The sequence below is a fragment of the Oncorhynchus mykiss genome, chromosome 15, assembly GCF_057628025.1.
Source record: "Oncorhynchus mykiss isolate SJ-2025 chromosome 15, ASM5762802v1, whole genome shotgun sequence".
NCBI classification, from domain to species: domain Eukaryota; kingdom Metazoa; phylum Chordata; class Actinopteri; order Salmoniformes; family Salmonidae; genus Oncorhynchus; species Oncorhynchus mykiss.
The window spans coordinates 57,767,501-57,783,342 of NC_143036.1; the positions used below are offsets into that span (position 1 = coordinate 57,767,501).

Below are 15,842 nucleotides of genomic sequence, written 5' to 3' on the forward strand. Positions count from 1 at the left end.
AGACAGGGGAGATTTTTTTTGAGTGGTGAGATGAGTTTCTGGGTGAGAGGTGTGTGAGTGTGTGTCTGTGTTGTTTGGGACTGGCCTGCTCTAAATGGAGTGTAGCACTAACAAAGGCGAGGCAGAGCCATCTGTCTGCCAATAATATTTACACGCCAAACAAACAGGCTGTCAGACAAAGCCTGTACCACTAACATGCCCCCAATAGAATAGCTGACACACGCATCACTCTTCATAAGACCTGTGTGTGTGTTTGTCTGGTGTGTGTGTGTGTGTGTTTGTGTGTGTTTGCACAGTTGTGTTTACATGAAAGTCTGAATGATTGAACATTTTAATGTTTTTTGTTTATGTGAAATTGTGGAAATAGGTGTGTGTGTCTGTGTGTGTAATGTGTGTCAGTGTGTATGTGCGTGTATGTGACATGAGTGGAACAGGCGTCTGGAGATTGAAGAACATAACATCACTACTCATTGTGTGTGAAAGCACTTTCTCCCACCATCCACCATGACGATCAATCACCCAGACAAGACACTACACAGTACATCTCTGTCTAGCCTCAACACTAACATTCTCTCTCTCTCTCTCTCTCTCTCTGTCTCTCTCTCTCCCTCTTTCTCTTTCTCCTCAGTACTTTGGCAGTCTGTTGGTGATCTTCTGTGTAGAGTTGGCCAGTGGGGTGTGGACGTATGATGAGGTGAGTGCGGCACTAATTTTCTATATGCTGTATCTCTATGCTTTAGCTCTATGCTTTAGCTCTATGTGTGGGGGCTGTCCTTATAGGCATGTCAGTATTTTGTTCTGTGCTATGAATAAACATAAATGCCAGTCATGTTCTGCTCTGCTCAGAGAGCTCGCCTCTTTCTCTGCTTACTTGGGCTACCCAATAAACAACATGGCCAGTGCAGGGCACAGGCCAATGAGCACAGGGAAATGGTACTGGTGCTATATATAAACAACCAAAAAATCTAACTAAAAGAAACGTCCAGCATCTCAAAATTCCACAATGTCCCTAAAGTGTTGTTGGGTGAAACCAGGTTCCACTGCATTTTTTCATTGTTATCCTCTAATCAGGGACTGATTTAGACCTGGGACACCAGATGGGTGCAATTAATTATCAGGTAAAACAGAAAACCAGCAGGCTCCGGACCTCGTAGGGTAAGAGTTGAATACCCCTGAGATAGGGTATAATTGTGTCCCCCGTTCCCATCCCTCCGCCTGCCTCCTCTCTCCCTCCTGCTCAGGGTGTGGGTGTTTGAACACAATGGGCAGGGCTCTCTATTACAACGGGTTCTCCCCTACAGGGCTGCCCCTCCACTGGGCCAGGGGCTTATCTCTCCACCATGAAAGAGCCCACAGTGGCTTTGATGTCCCATCACAGTAGGTGGGACTCGCTCCAACCGCGCAGGTGTGTTTGTGTCCGTGTGTGTGCAGCACCTGGTCACTGGCTAGAGCAGTGTGTATGGCAAACTGAGAAAGGTGTATGTGTGTTTGGTACTTGGCTACAAGCCTGAGGATGTGTGTTTAGCACTAGCACCTAGCCTTTGAGTCCACAGTGTCACCCGCCTCCCTCAGTGTGACATAACTGCCATGCCGCAGGGGGGTTGTGGGTATTGTAGTCTTTGTGCCTTGTCCTTTATCAGAACCCTGATAGGGTACCACCAAAGTAGCACCAACCTGGGTCATATTAGGCTTCTCACAATCTCATTACAAGACTAGAGGAGAGAGGAAGGAGGAGGGGAGGGAGGCCCAAGGGTGTGTTAGGTGGAGGTTTTATTGGAGAGGAGACAGGGATAAGTTATGCATGGTAAGTGTGTCAGACTGTGGGTCTGCGGAACAGCTCTGGTCTGGTTCCCCAGAGCCCAGACAGGGGTACTTGTTTAGACAACAAGCCGTTGTCAACCTCAGCCTCTACATACCGGAGTGTTGGAGGCCTGGGAAACACTAGAGGAGAGAGTCAGAAGTTGCATGTTTGAAAATATTTGAGGCATGGTCAAAGGATTGGACTATATAACTAGGCTTGAAACAGAGAGCTGGTAGCTAAATATACACTGCGACTGTTGCTCCAGTACGGTTTCATGGCTTTCTGTTGAGTGTCTTGTGGCAATACATGTACTGTACAGGAAATGTTCTCAGCTGAAGTTGAACCGAAATGTATAGCTGAACTGAATGTAACTATACTGAGTGAAATGGAGTTTAGTGCTGACCCCATTTATTCGACTGGTCGATTGTTTGGTCGATAGGCTGTTGGTCGACCGAGATTTCGTTAGTCGAGCAGTAGCAAAAATAAAAGATCATGGCGTACAAGACACCTGTCTGATTCATGCCGGTCTGAGTGGACTGATCCATTGTGGTCGTGGGGATGTGTCACGTTCGCTGGAATAATTATCGGACCAGACTGCAGCGCGATATGGTTTCCACATAATATTTATTTGAAAACGCACAAAACAACAAAGAAAGAATGAAACAAACAACGAACCGTGACTACAGAGGTGCTACGTGCACTAACTCAAAACAATATCCCATAAAAACACAGGTGGACAAAATGCTACTTAAATATGATCCCCAATTAGAGACAACGATAGCCAGCTGCCTCTAATTGGGAATCATACCAAACACCAACATAGAAAAACTAAAGTAGAACCCCACATAGAAAATAATAACTAGAAACCCCCCAGTCACGCCCTGACCTACTCTACCATAGAAAATAAGGGCTCTAAATATTATCTGGAAACCATATCGCGCTGCAGTTTGGTCTGATAATTCTTCCAGCGAACGTGACAGGATGGTACAGTCTATCACTCTAAGACATGTGCTACTGAAAGTGTCTATGGTTATATTAAGTAGGAACAATGGTGCAACTCTAATAAAAATAATATAATTTTATAACAGATTCGGGTTCTCCGGTGTTGGATAGTGGTCGCTGTTCCCGGTTCTGAAACACGTCAGTGTGCTGTTGTCGCTATGTGCATAATAGCAAAGTTAACCAGCATATTGGTGTTGAGAACAATGTGGCGGAGGCAGAGAAAACACCATTTGCCTTAATTGTCTAAGAGAAGTAAGGAGAGAGGAAATCACAACATAATTAGGTCTATAATCAATAATAAGCTTTATAAATCATCCATATATATTTACAAAAATAATACAGATCCTTCTTATATTGCCTGTTTGAGTGTTTGGTTCATAGCATACTAATTATGTGAGCACCAAGCCTTCGTGAGCACCAACCACAACATGTCGGTTAAATCATTTCACAAATTCGGCTGTTGTTTAATCTTTGCTATGCTGTAATAAAGTCTTTACACTTTTTATCTCGTTAAAACCGCCTCTCTGGTATTAGTTATCATTTATTTAGTGTTGTTTACACTGTTCCAAATGATCAGACAAATTATATTTATAATAATTATAATAACTCTCCTTTTTCCTTGATCTCCTTCTTATTGTTGGTATTACTATTATCGTTATGATCATTGTTAGTATTATAATAAGTAATGTCATTATCATCAGTAGGCTTAGTATAGCAGCCTTGTATAACCACCATCGAGCTGCAGGCCTAAGAGCGCATCCTGTTAGGACTTGATACCGTAACGTACTTCGGCCTATATTTCAATACTTATATAAGCTATAGTACTGTATCAATCAATCAATCAATCAATCAATCAATCATTCGTTCATGGCATCACACAGCATATGAGTCATTCATGCAATCAAGCATTTTAATTTTAAAATAAAACAACGCGAACTTTGAATACTTAGCATAAACAATAAATAAACGGTTCCATTTTGGAAATTGCAACAGACTCTCTGTTATGCTTATAATTTATTTAGTGTTGTTTACAGTGTTCCAAACGGTCAGAGAAATTATATTGTAATCTAACAGCTCCTGTTTGGCACATAAAATATGCACACAGAGCTTGCTCCTTACCATCTTTTTCTTGATCTCCAGTATTTTCCACAACTAATTTATTCCACACATTTTTTTTACCTCCAGAGCAACCAGTTAACATTCCCCCGTTTCGAGTTGATTTGTCACCTTCTTTGCATCCATTTTGCTGTCACGCGTGTTACGGTGTTCAGAGTTTGCTATAGCCAATTTATTGGTGTGATAACGATATGCTACAGTATATGTGTCACGTAAAGAGAGCAAGGGTTGAGAGAATAGGGACTGTTTTTCCTAAACAAATGAGGGATTGGGGTAACAGAACTTTTCAGCCAGATACGACTGGAATTATGTTGCAGCTTCAGCAACACGGACAGCGCGATAAACACTGTTGATGTTATGTGGTGGTCCTGCAGCAGGGAGAGACAACCGGTGCTAGTCACTCTTTTTTATTTTATACAGCGCAGAAAGTCTGAGCCCGGCCCGGCACACTCAAATAAATTGCGGTTGGACTCCCTCTAGTCATTTGTGTGTCTTAATTATTTCATCAAACAGTGCTCTTAAAGCATCAGACAAGCTCACTGCATATACAGTGCATTTGGAAAGTATTCAGACCTCTTGAGTTTTTCCACATTTTGTTACATTACAGCCTTATTCTAAAATGGATTACATTTTGTTTTTTCAATGATCTACACACAATACCCCATAATGACAAAGCAAAAACGTTTTTTTAAATTTTTTTATATTTGCAAATGTATTTATATAAAAAAGCTGATATTACATTTACATAAGTATTCAGTACTTGTTACTTCAGTACTCAGTACTTGTTGAAGTACCTTTGGCAGCGATTACAACCTTGAGTCTTTTGGGTATGATGCTACAAGCTTGGCACACCTGTATTTGGGGAGTTTCTCCCATTCTTCTCTGCAGATCCTCTAAAGCTCTGTCAGGTTGGATGGGGAGTGTCGCTGCACAGAGGGGATGGTGCAGGTTTTCATCAAGAATATCTCAATACTTTGCTCCGTTCATCTTTCCCTAGATCGTGACTACAGTAGTCTCCCAGTCCCAGCCGCTGAAAAACATCTCCACAGCATGATGCTGCCACCACCATGCTTCACCGTAGGGATGGTGGCAGGTTTCCTCCAGACGTAACGCTTAGCATTCAGGCCAAAGAGTTCAATCTTGGTTTCATCAGACCAGAGAATTTTGTTTCTCATGGTCTGAGAGTCCTTTAGGTGCCTTTTCAGAAAGTTCCAGCAGGCTGTCATGTGCCTTGTACTGAGGAGTGTGGCCACTCTTCCATAAAGGCCTGATTTGTGGCAGTGGTTTAAAGAACTTAAGTAAAAATACTTTAAAGTACTACTTAAGAAGTTTTTTGGGGTATCTGTACTTTACTTTACTATTTATATTTTTGACAACTTTTACTTTAACTTCACAACATTCCTAAAGAAATGTTTATACTTTCTCCGTACATTTTCCCTGACACCCAAAAGTAGTACTAACTTTTGAATGTTTAGCAGGACAGGACAATTGTCCAATTCACGCTCTTAAAAGAGAAAATCCCTGGTCATCCCTACTGCCTCTGATCTGGCGGACTCATTAAACACAGATGCTTCGTTTTGTAAATGATGAGTGTTGGAGAGTGCCCCTGGCTATCCGTTAAAAATAAAAGAAATCGTGCCCGGCTGGTTTGCTTCATATAAGGAATTTGAAATAATATACTTTTACTTTTATTTTTGATACTTAAGTATCATCATTTTATATACATTTACAAAAAAATCTAAAAACCTGTTTCCACTTTGTCATTATGAGGTATTGTTTGTAGATTGATGAATTTTTTAAATTGATTTAATCCATCTTTAGAATAAGGCTGTAATGTAACAAAATGTGGAAAAAGTAAAGGGGTCTGAATTCTTTTCAAATGCACCGTAGTTGATTTAATTGAAACACATAGGATGTGCCTATATATGGAAAAATACGGTTTCTTAGTCAGGGACAGCCTTAATGGAGTTACACTGTTATGTTCTGTCCAAGCCCTCAGTTCAGAGGTCAGATATGATCAGTCTGAAGTCCAGGATGCCCAACTATGGCCTGCAGCGTTACCAGTGGCTAACACACACCTGGAACACCATCCAGACTGAGGTGAGAGGTCACTACCCCAGAGGTCACACACATCTACACAAACACTTAGTGGTTTTATATCATGGTTTTATATCATAACCCAAGAGCAACATTTTAATAAGATATTACATGTATTTATTAGAGGTTATTAGTGGTTTAGTGCTTGAATATGCAAGATTGCTAGTTATAAAGGGTTGCTAATGTAAGTAAACTTTCTTTGACTGTGTGTTCCCCAGTTTAAGTGCTGCGGGGTCATCTACTTCACCGATTGGCTGGAGATGACAGAGATGGAATGGCCACCAGACTCTTGCTGCTCCAATCAGTATCCAGGATGTGCTCGCCACGCCCACTACCGTGACCTCAGTGACCTTCACCAAGAGGTGAGTGTCTCCAGGAGTGCCCCAGTGACCCTCTGACCTTATAGTAAGTGTTAGGTTGTGGCTTGACCTCTGGTGAACTGTTCACCTACTTAACCCTCTGACCCCACCCTGAAAAGAGTTAGGATCATTACAGGTGATCATTACAGCTCTCTGTAGCCCCAGGTGAATCTGCCAATTGCCAATGATGTACCTTCCCCTGTGATATCATCAGAAAGGGACACACAGGCTTACATATTCCCATTCGCCAATTGAGTAAACCTGTTAGTTCAGAAGAAACAGAAACAATAACAAGAAACTTTTTGAAATAGGTTACTTACATTCTAAATGGAGTGGAAATGATTTTCTTGGAGTTGGAGTTTTCCACTTAATACATTCACAACAACCTGTTTCCAATGGGATGTCTATTTGCAGCCTGAAATGACCTGCCGTGTTCAATGGTGGAGAGAAATCCATACAACTCAATTAGAGCCAATCACAGGCTTGATAGCATAGTGTGCCTTCTGGCTGCCGCGGTTGCCAGATTGTTGAGACAGAGTGCAGCTATTACGCCTCATCAAGCCCATCAGGGGACAAGGTATGCCGTGGTCCGGGGCTGAGGGGAACACACAAACAAAGTCTAGTAGGGGGTGAGGTACGACAAACAATGCCAGCTAGCCTGCCAGTAGGATACAGAGAGAATACAAAGCAAACTTTCACCCTAGAGTCTCTCTCTCTATTTCTATTTAATAACTCACCTTTCTCTCACACACCCACACAAACACACAGGCAGGCACACAGGCAGGCAGGTAGGTAGGCAGGCAAACAGACAGGCAAACAGGCAGGCAGGCAAACAGACAGGCAGGCAGGTAGGCAGGCAAGCAGGCAGGTAGGTAGGCAGGTAGGTAGGCAAACAGGTAGGCATGCAGGCAGGCAAACAGACAGGCAGGTAGGCAGGCAGTAGGGCAAGCAAACAGGCAGTCATGCAGGCAGGCAACAGGCAGTCATGCCGGCAAGCAGGCAGGTAGGGCCGCACACACTCAGTCTTCTTTCCTCAGAGGGAAACACCCTCATCTCCCCATCTACAGCTCCACCACTGTCCTGGTCTAACCCCAAACCAACCCTGTCCCCTATCCCATCTACAGCTCAACCACTGTCCTGGTCTAACCCCAAACCAACCCTGTCCCCTATCCCATCTACAGCTCAACCACTGTCCTGGTCTAACCCCAAACCATCCCTGTCCCCTATTCCATCTACAGCTCAACCACTGTCCTGGTCTAACCCCAAACCAACCCTGTCCCCTATCCCATCTACAGCTCAACCACTGGTCTAACCCCAAACCAACCCTGTCCCCTATCCCATCTACAGCTCAACCACTGTCCTGGTCTAACCCCAAACCATCCCTGTCCCCTATCCCATCTACAGCTCAACCACTGTCCTGGTCTAACCCCAAACCAACCCTGTCCCCTATCCCATCTAAAGCTCAACCACTGTCCTGGTCTAACGCTAAACCAACCCTGTCCCCTATCCCATCTACAGCTCAACCACTGTCCTGGTCTAACCCCAAACCATCCCTGTCCTATATCCCATCTACAGCTCAACCACTGTCCTGGTCTAACCCCAAACCATCCCTGTCCCCTATCCCATCTACAGCTCAACCACTGTCCTGGTTTAACCCCAAACCAACCCTGTCCTTTATCCCATGTCTGACCACCTCCACCTCAACATGTCTGTCTGCTGTGTTTAGTCAACACTGTTAACCCCCTAGCCTTAGCAACAGTTCCCCTCCCCATGGTCCAGGCCAAGTGGTGTGTCTCTAACAAGGTTCTAGCAGGCCCGGTGTGCCCGGTGCAGACTGCCAGGCTGCCCATTGTCACCTGGGTGAGAAATGCTGGGTGACATGGTGTTCCTGCCTGACATACACGTACAGGGGCTTCCAAGTGGTGCTGTGGTCTAAGATGCTTCATCTCAGGTGTCACTACAGACAACCTGGTTCAAATCCAGACTGTATCACAACCGGCCGTGATTGGTAGTCCCATAGGGCGGCGCACAATTGCCCCAGCGTCATCCAAGTTTGGCCGGTGTAGACCATCGTTGTAAATAATAAACAAAAATACAAACCTGGACTGGCTTGCCTGGGAAAGATGGAGGTAGAGGGTGGAGAAAGGGGAGGTTGTGACACTGGAAAAAGAGAAGGAAATGGGGGTGGGGGAAAGGGAGGAGGAGGTAAAGAGAGTGCCGATACAGGAAAAGGGGGAGAGAGAGGCTACTAATTGTGTTAAATGTCAACTCTGAGAGGTTCTTATAAAATGTGTGCTGCTGCTACGCCTCACTAAGTAGAACCAGGCATACAGAGGGACAAAGAGATGCTGTGTGTAGTGAGGACGAGTCAGTCTGTAGAGGAGGGAGTCAGGATGGAGTCAGTCAGTAGAGGAGGGAGTCAAGGGGAATGTATGGAGTATCCTTTCTATCTCCTGTCTGTTTTCTCTCTCTTTCTTTATCACATCTCTCTCCCCCCACGTTTACTACCCTTTCTCCTTTCCTCCCACTTTTCTCTCACTCTCTCTCCCACCTCTCTCTCTCTCTCTCTCTCTCTCTCTCTCTCTCTCTCTCTCTCACACTCTCTCTCTGGCAGCAGTAAGGTGTAGATCTGGTATGTAGCAGCCCGAGAGTGAATATCCCCCAGTCAGGAAGTAATAGACTGGCCTTTCTACACCTCCACTACTATTCCCTCTCTTTCTACACTTCTCAACCACCTTCCTCTCTTCCCCTACATCTCTCTTTCTCCCACTCTCTCCCCCTCTCTTTCTTTCTCTCCATGTACATGTCATCCATGTGATAGGATGAGAGAGTGTTTTCATTTTGTTCCTACAGCAGATGTACAGCTCACAGACTTAGTATGGGAGGTCTGCCCCTGGCAAGACAGACAGACTCAAACATTGAAACAACATGAATATTACATAAATGTAACATTAATATAACATGGATCAAATGTATTTCAACATGAAAAAGCTTCAACTCTTAAAATGACAAGCCCTTATTGTGTTCCTTTGTCTGTCTGTCTGTCTGTCTGTCTGTCTGTCTGTCTGTCTGTCTGTCTGTCTGTCTGTCTGTCTGTCTGTCTGTCTGTCTGTCTGTCTGTCTGTCTGTCTGTCTGTCTGTCTGTCTGTCTGTCTGTCTGTCTGTCTGTCTGTCTGTCTGTCTGTCTGTCTGTCTGTCTGTCTGTCTGTCTGTGTGTGTGTGTGTGTGTGTGTGTACTACAGGGCTGCGGGCCGAAGATCTACAGTTTCATCCGGGGGACTAAGCAACTGCAGGTGCTGCGGTTCTTGGGTGTGTCTATAGGAGTGGCCCAGATTCTGGCCATGACCCTGACCCTAACCCTGCTCTGGGCCCTCTACTATGACCGCAAGCCCCCCGAGCCCACCCTGCCCGAACCCCCCACAGGAACCGACCCTGGACCTCTAACCATCACCCACCCACCCCAAGGGGAGGCTCCTAAATCGGGTAACACTCGCCCGGCTGAGGCCTGGTCCAATACTGCGACCACATCTAACGGACATGGACACACCCAGTTTGAGATGGAGACACTGCCCTAGCAAGGGGGGGGGGGGGGGGGGGATAGTGGAAGTGGAAGAGGGAAAGAATAAGGGGATGAGAAGAAAGTGCGAGACTGGATAGGGGGAGAGAGGGGGGAGAGAAAAACGAGGGTAGGAGACATGAGAGAGATTGGGCACAGTTGCAGGAGAGTGAATACCCCCCATACCCCCCCTCTCTTTCCCATTGGACAACATGACAATGACATACTGGACTCGTGGACTTTGCAGGACTATTTTGTCACAGCTGGGATTGGAAATGGTCACAGAAACGAAATAACTATAAGCCGAGGCTTGCTCCTTTAGTGTCACCACTATCCGATAGTGAGGAGGGGAGGGAATCGTTGTAGTTTTCCCAACTTCCCTCCTCCTCGTTGGGAATGTTTGGGAATATCACCACTAGCACTGACTGGATGAAACCTGTTCAGCAAAGACTGCTGTAAGGACATGTCAACTCTTCATCTCACTCAAAACACACCGAACCAAGGAAATGGAGTTTATCTGGATATTTGGAAATATCATATGTCTTAATTTGACAGACCAGTTGGAATCCACAAGAACCACTCAGCCATATTAATGAGTGTTTGTGCAGCAGTCAGAGTGTATTATCGTTGTCTACTATAAACGGAACATGATGTTGGCTATTTATCTCTGGCTCTGTGAGAATAATGCATTTCAGCTCAAACAATAATCTGTGCATTTAATCATTTCAGAGGGGTTGTGAAATATACTGTGTGTTTGCCAATGAATAATAACACAACCAAGTGTTTGTTCTCTGATACAGATCACTGTCAGCATGACACTCTTAGGGATGAAAAATAAAATGTTCTTTCATCGCAAACACAAAACAAATCAAATGTATTTATATAGCCCTTCGTACATCAGCTGATATCTCAACGTGCTGTACAGAAACCCAGCCTAAAACCCCAAACAGCAAGCAATGCAGGTGTAGAAGCACGGTGGCTAGGAAAAACTCCCTAGAAAAGCCCAAACCTAGGAAGAAACCTAGAGAGGAACCAGGCTATGAGGGGTGTCCAGTCCTCTTCTGGCTGTGCCGGGTGGAGATTATAACAGAACATGGCCAAGATGTTCAAATGTTCATAAATGACCAGCATGGTCAAATAATAATAATCACATTAGTTATCGAGGGTGCAGCAAGTCAGCACCACAGCACGTATCATACATTTGAAGTGAACAGAATTCATTCTGGGAGAACTATGAGAATGATATGTGGGAGAGTATGGTCTTTCATTTTGAAATAACATACCCTGCTTTCAGTGGAGGCTGCTGAGGGGAAGACGACTCATAATAATATCTGTAATGGAGCAAATGGAAACCATGTTTCGTTTCTGTGACAATTTTCAATCCCAGCTGTGACAAAATAGCCCTAAAAAGTCCCACATAGAAACCACGTGTTTGATACCATTCCACTCATTCTGCTACAGCCATTACCACGAGCCCTTCCTCCGTAATTAAGGTGCTATTGATAATCCATAGTATTTATAGCTAGAAGGGCAGTCGGTAAACTGCAGCTGTCACCACCTACTGAATGTCAGAAACATCCCCTAAGATCCTTTAAGTCACTGGTGATTATATTTTGTGTTTGCCCTCTATCTATGTGTCCCCTTGCAGTGTGTCCCCTTGCTGTGTGTCCCCTTCAAGTCCCTCATCAAAGGACTGGTCATCCATGGCTTTCAGCAAGGATACTCCAGAGGTGTTACGCTTAAATGCTGCTGGTCCCAACCTAAGAGTTCCTGGGGGACAGAGACGTACTGTATGGGCAGGGTGAATGAAGGTTGCAGAGTCCCCTTTCAAAGTATACCCTTCATTTGAGAAGCAAAGGCCGATTCCATAACTTTAGGCCATTCACTCCTTACTGATGCACTAAAAGTAGAAGCGAGGATTAGAAAGGTATCAGCAATATGATTCCAGCTACACCTAGCCCTCCAGGTTGGCAGCTTTCTGACAGTTTCACTCTTTTCAGATCAGCAAGGACAAACCTGAAAGTGTGTATGGAAGTGGTTATGGGTTGGTTCAAGGTCTCAGAGAGACAGGCGATTGGGCCAGTGTATATTGAGTAACAACTTTAACTTAGACATTTTTGATGGAGGGGGAGAAAGTGCCTGTTTAGAAGAAGAGGAGGATGGATGGAAGGCCCCTCTGTCTCTCTCTCCCTCCCTCCTTCTCCTCCCTCCTTCCCTCGCTCTGTTTGCTGCTTGACAATGTGAAGATATGATTTATGGAAGAGGGAAAGGCGTGTAGCCCCGCTGTCACAGTGGGTTACAAAAGACATATTGTTTTCTTGCTGGTCGCTCTCTCTCCCCTCCTCTCTGCCTCCTACATCAATTCACTTATTAATCCTGGTGGGATACGTCTGTGTGTCTGTGTGTGTGTGTCTGTGAGTGTGTGTGTCTGTGTGTGTGCGTGTTTGCATGTGTGAGAAAGAGAGAGAGAAACAGTGTGGTGTACAGACAGTAAGCCTCTTCATTCCTCTTGTCTAGCACATACAGAACCAGTCAAAAGTTTAGACACACTGACTAATTCCAGTGTTTTTCTTTATTTTTTACTATTGTCTACATTGTAGAATAATAGTGAAGACATCAAAACTATGAAATAACACATATGGAATCATGTAGTAAGCAAATTGAAATACATTTTAAACTCTTCAAGGTAGCCACCCTTGGCTTTGATGACAGCTTTGCACATTCTTGGCATTCTCTCAACCAGCTTCATGAGGAATGCTTTTCCAACAGCCTCGAAGGAGTTCCCACATATGCTGAGCACATGTTGACTGCTTTTCCTTCCCTCTGCGGTCCAACTCATCCCAAACCATCTCAATTGGGTTGAGGTCAGAGGATTGTGGAGGCCAGGACATCTGATGCAGCACTCCATCACCCTCCTTCTTGGTCAAATAGCCCTTAAACAGCCTGGAGGTGTGCTGGGTCATTGTCTTGTTAAAAAACAAGTGATAGTCCCACTATCCGCAAACCAGATGGGATGGTGTATCGCTGCAGAATGCTGTGGTAGCCATGCTGGTTAAGTGTGCCTTCAATTCTAAATAAATCACTGACAGTGTCACCAACTAAGCACCCCCACACCATCACATCTCCTCCTCCATGCTTCACGGTGGGAACTACACACGCAGAGATCATCAGTTCACCTACTCTGCGTCTCACAAAGACACAACAGTTGGAACCAAAAATCTCACATTTGGACACAATTTGATTGGGTCAAATGCATTAAGAAGGAAAGAAATTCCACAAATTAACTTTTAACAAGGCACATCTGTTAATTGAAATGCATTCCAGGTGACTTCCTCATGAGGCTGGTTGAGAGAATGCTAAGAGTGTACAAAGCTGTCATCAAGGCAAAGGGTGGCTACTTTGAAGAATCTCAAATAAAAAAATATTTTGATTTGTTTAACATTTTTTTGGTTACTACATGATTCCATGTGTGCATTCTTAGTTTTGGTGTCTTCACTATTAATCTACAATGTAGAAAATAGTAAAAATAAAGAAAAACCCTGGAATTAGTAGGTGTGTCCAAACTTTTGACTGATACTGCAGATATATCAGGCCTACATCCCTTTCCCTCTGTTCTTAGTCTCTGTCTAATTGATACAGATCTATGATATTTTGCTCTCTGGATTTAGTTTTGAGTAACAATAGAGAAGTCATGGAGAAAGGACTGTCTCAATCCCTCAATCCCACAGAGGGTCACTGCTTTAGGACAAATTCCCAGTTGACATGGGGACAGAGGGATACAAACACATACTCTCCCTCCCCTCCCTTTCTGTCTCGGTATACAGTAAAAGGAGCCAGCGGCAGAAATAAAACCATTACCCTCTGACCCCTGTGTAAAAATAGCAGGCGCAGAAATAGTCTGTGTGCTGGCATGCTGCTTGGGTAATTCCCGCTTCAGTTTTCCCCCTGATGCATGTTATCTGCAATGCACCTAGGGAAGCTGATGGGACCATACATTCTCCCAAAACATCTCAATTACTAACTCCCTGATGAGAAATATGGTAATACAGAGAGACAAATGTGAGCACACACACACACACACACACACACACACACACACACACACACACACACACACACACACACACACACACACACAGGCCAACTGCCTTATGAGAAATATGCTGATACATTCACAGTGCAGAGAGAAATTACCCAGGGAGATAGACTCTCCTGCTCCATATTGTATGGCTAAGATTGGACAAGACTGCACCCCCTCACCCCATCATGTCCCCACTCACAGCTATAGGACTATCATTATACAATGTCTTCAGAAAGTATAACACCCCTTGACTTTTTCCACATTTCGTTGTGTTACAAAGTGTGATTAAAATGGATTTCAATGTCATATGAACGATCTACACAAAATAACTCTGTAATGTCAATTGGCGACATTTGATTGTACAACATTTGCCATTATTCTTTTAAAAATTCTTCAAGCTCATTTTCATTTTCAGGTCATGCCATAGATTTTCAAACAGATTTAACTGTTAACTGTAACTCGGCCACTCAGGAACATTCACTGTCTTCTTGGTAAGAAACTCTAGTGTAGATTTGGCCTTGTGTTTTAGGTTATTGTCCTGCTGAAACGTGAATTAATCTCCCAGTATCTGGTGGAAAGCAGACAGAACCAGGTTTTCCTCTAGGATTTTGCCTGTGCTTAGCTCTATTCCATTTCTTTTTTGTCTACAAAAACTCTACAAGCATACCCATAACATGATGCAGCGACCACCATGCCTGAAAATATGGAGAGTGGTACTCAATAATGTGTTGCATTGAATTAACCCCAAACAAAACACTTTGTATTCAGGACAAAAAGTTAATTGCTTTGCCACAGATTTTGCAGTATTACTTTAGTGCCTTGTTCCAAACAGGATGCATATTTTGGAATATTTTTAACCTATACAGGCTTCCTTCTTTTTACTCTGTCAATAAGTTAAGTATTGTGGAGTAACTACAATGTTGTTGATCCATCTTCAGTTTTCTCCTGCAGCCATTAAACTCCGTAACTATTTTAAAGTCACCATTGACTGGCCTCATGGTGAAATCCCCGAGCTGTTTCCTTCCTCTCCGGCAACTAATCCATTTTATATTCAGCCTGTAACACAACAAAATGTGGAAAAAGTCAAGGGGTGGGAATACTTTCTGAAGTGTATACATAGTGTATCAACAGCAATAAGTGTTCTTTGGTGCAGAAGATCTTACAGATACACAGAAATATGTGGGTATACAACATAGTGTATAAGCAGCAATACAGTACATTATACATTGGTGCAAAAGAAACAGACCATACATTGACTTTGGAAACATCTAAATGTTGATGTCAAAAGAAGACAACCACTTATATAAGTACTTTAATAGGACAATGATTTATTCTATTTACTCATAGACACTGCACCGGACTAAACAATTGCATTTTATTTTTTTAATATCTTTTCAATAATTCAAATACACGAGCTGTAACAGATCAAAAGTAATCGTCATATAATTATCATTTTAATTTCCTCAATTTACATAATCTCATGTACAAGACCTAAGTACACTCCTTCACCCCAAAAGTTTTTCACTTAGCCATGGAAACTGAAAGACAGAGGCTGTGTCCCAAATGATACCCTACTCCCTATACAGTGCACTACTTTTGACCAGAGCCATATGGCCTTGTGTGCCCGGGTCAAAAGTAGTGCACTATATCGGGAATAGGGTGCCATTTGCGATGCAAGCCAGAGACAACGCCTGTCCTTGTGCAACACTAAACTCAAAGTTCTCCAGCAAACGCATGCATTTTCTCAAAGAATCCCTTTAGAAAAATATTAAGCTGGTTCTTAAAATGCGGTGGAGCAGAAGGCTAACTAAAATAAGACACTAGAACCTT

The 15,842-nt window shown here is 43.7% G+C and overlaps 1 protein-coding gene across 1 annotated transcript in view; it reads left to right on the forward strand.

Moving 5' to 3' along the window:
• Window positions 1-13,796, forward strand: part of LOC110490330 (tetraspanin-12) — a 19,315-nt gene extending 5,519 nt beyond the window's left edge. Inside the window, exons 6-10 of the mRNA XM_036944641.2 lie at window positions 629-694; window positions 5,912-6,019; window positions 6,235-6,378; window positions 9,618-9,858; window positions 11,580-13,796. Of these exons, the coding sequence (XP_036800536.2) occupies window positions 629-694; window positions 5,912-6,019; window positions 6,235-6,378; window positions 9,618-9,858; window positions 11,580-11,674 (654 nt within the window). The 3' untranslated portion in view covers window positions 11,675-13,796. The remainder of the gene's footprint in view (window positions 1-628; window positions 695-5,911; window positions 6,020-6,234; window positions 6,379-9,617; window positions 9,859-11,579) is intronic.
• The last annotated feature ends 2,046 nt before the right edge of the window (window positions 13,797-15,842 follow it).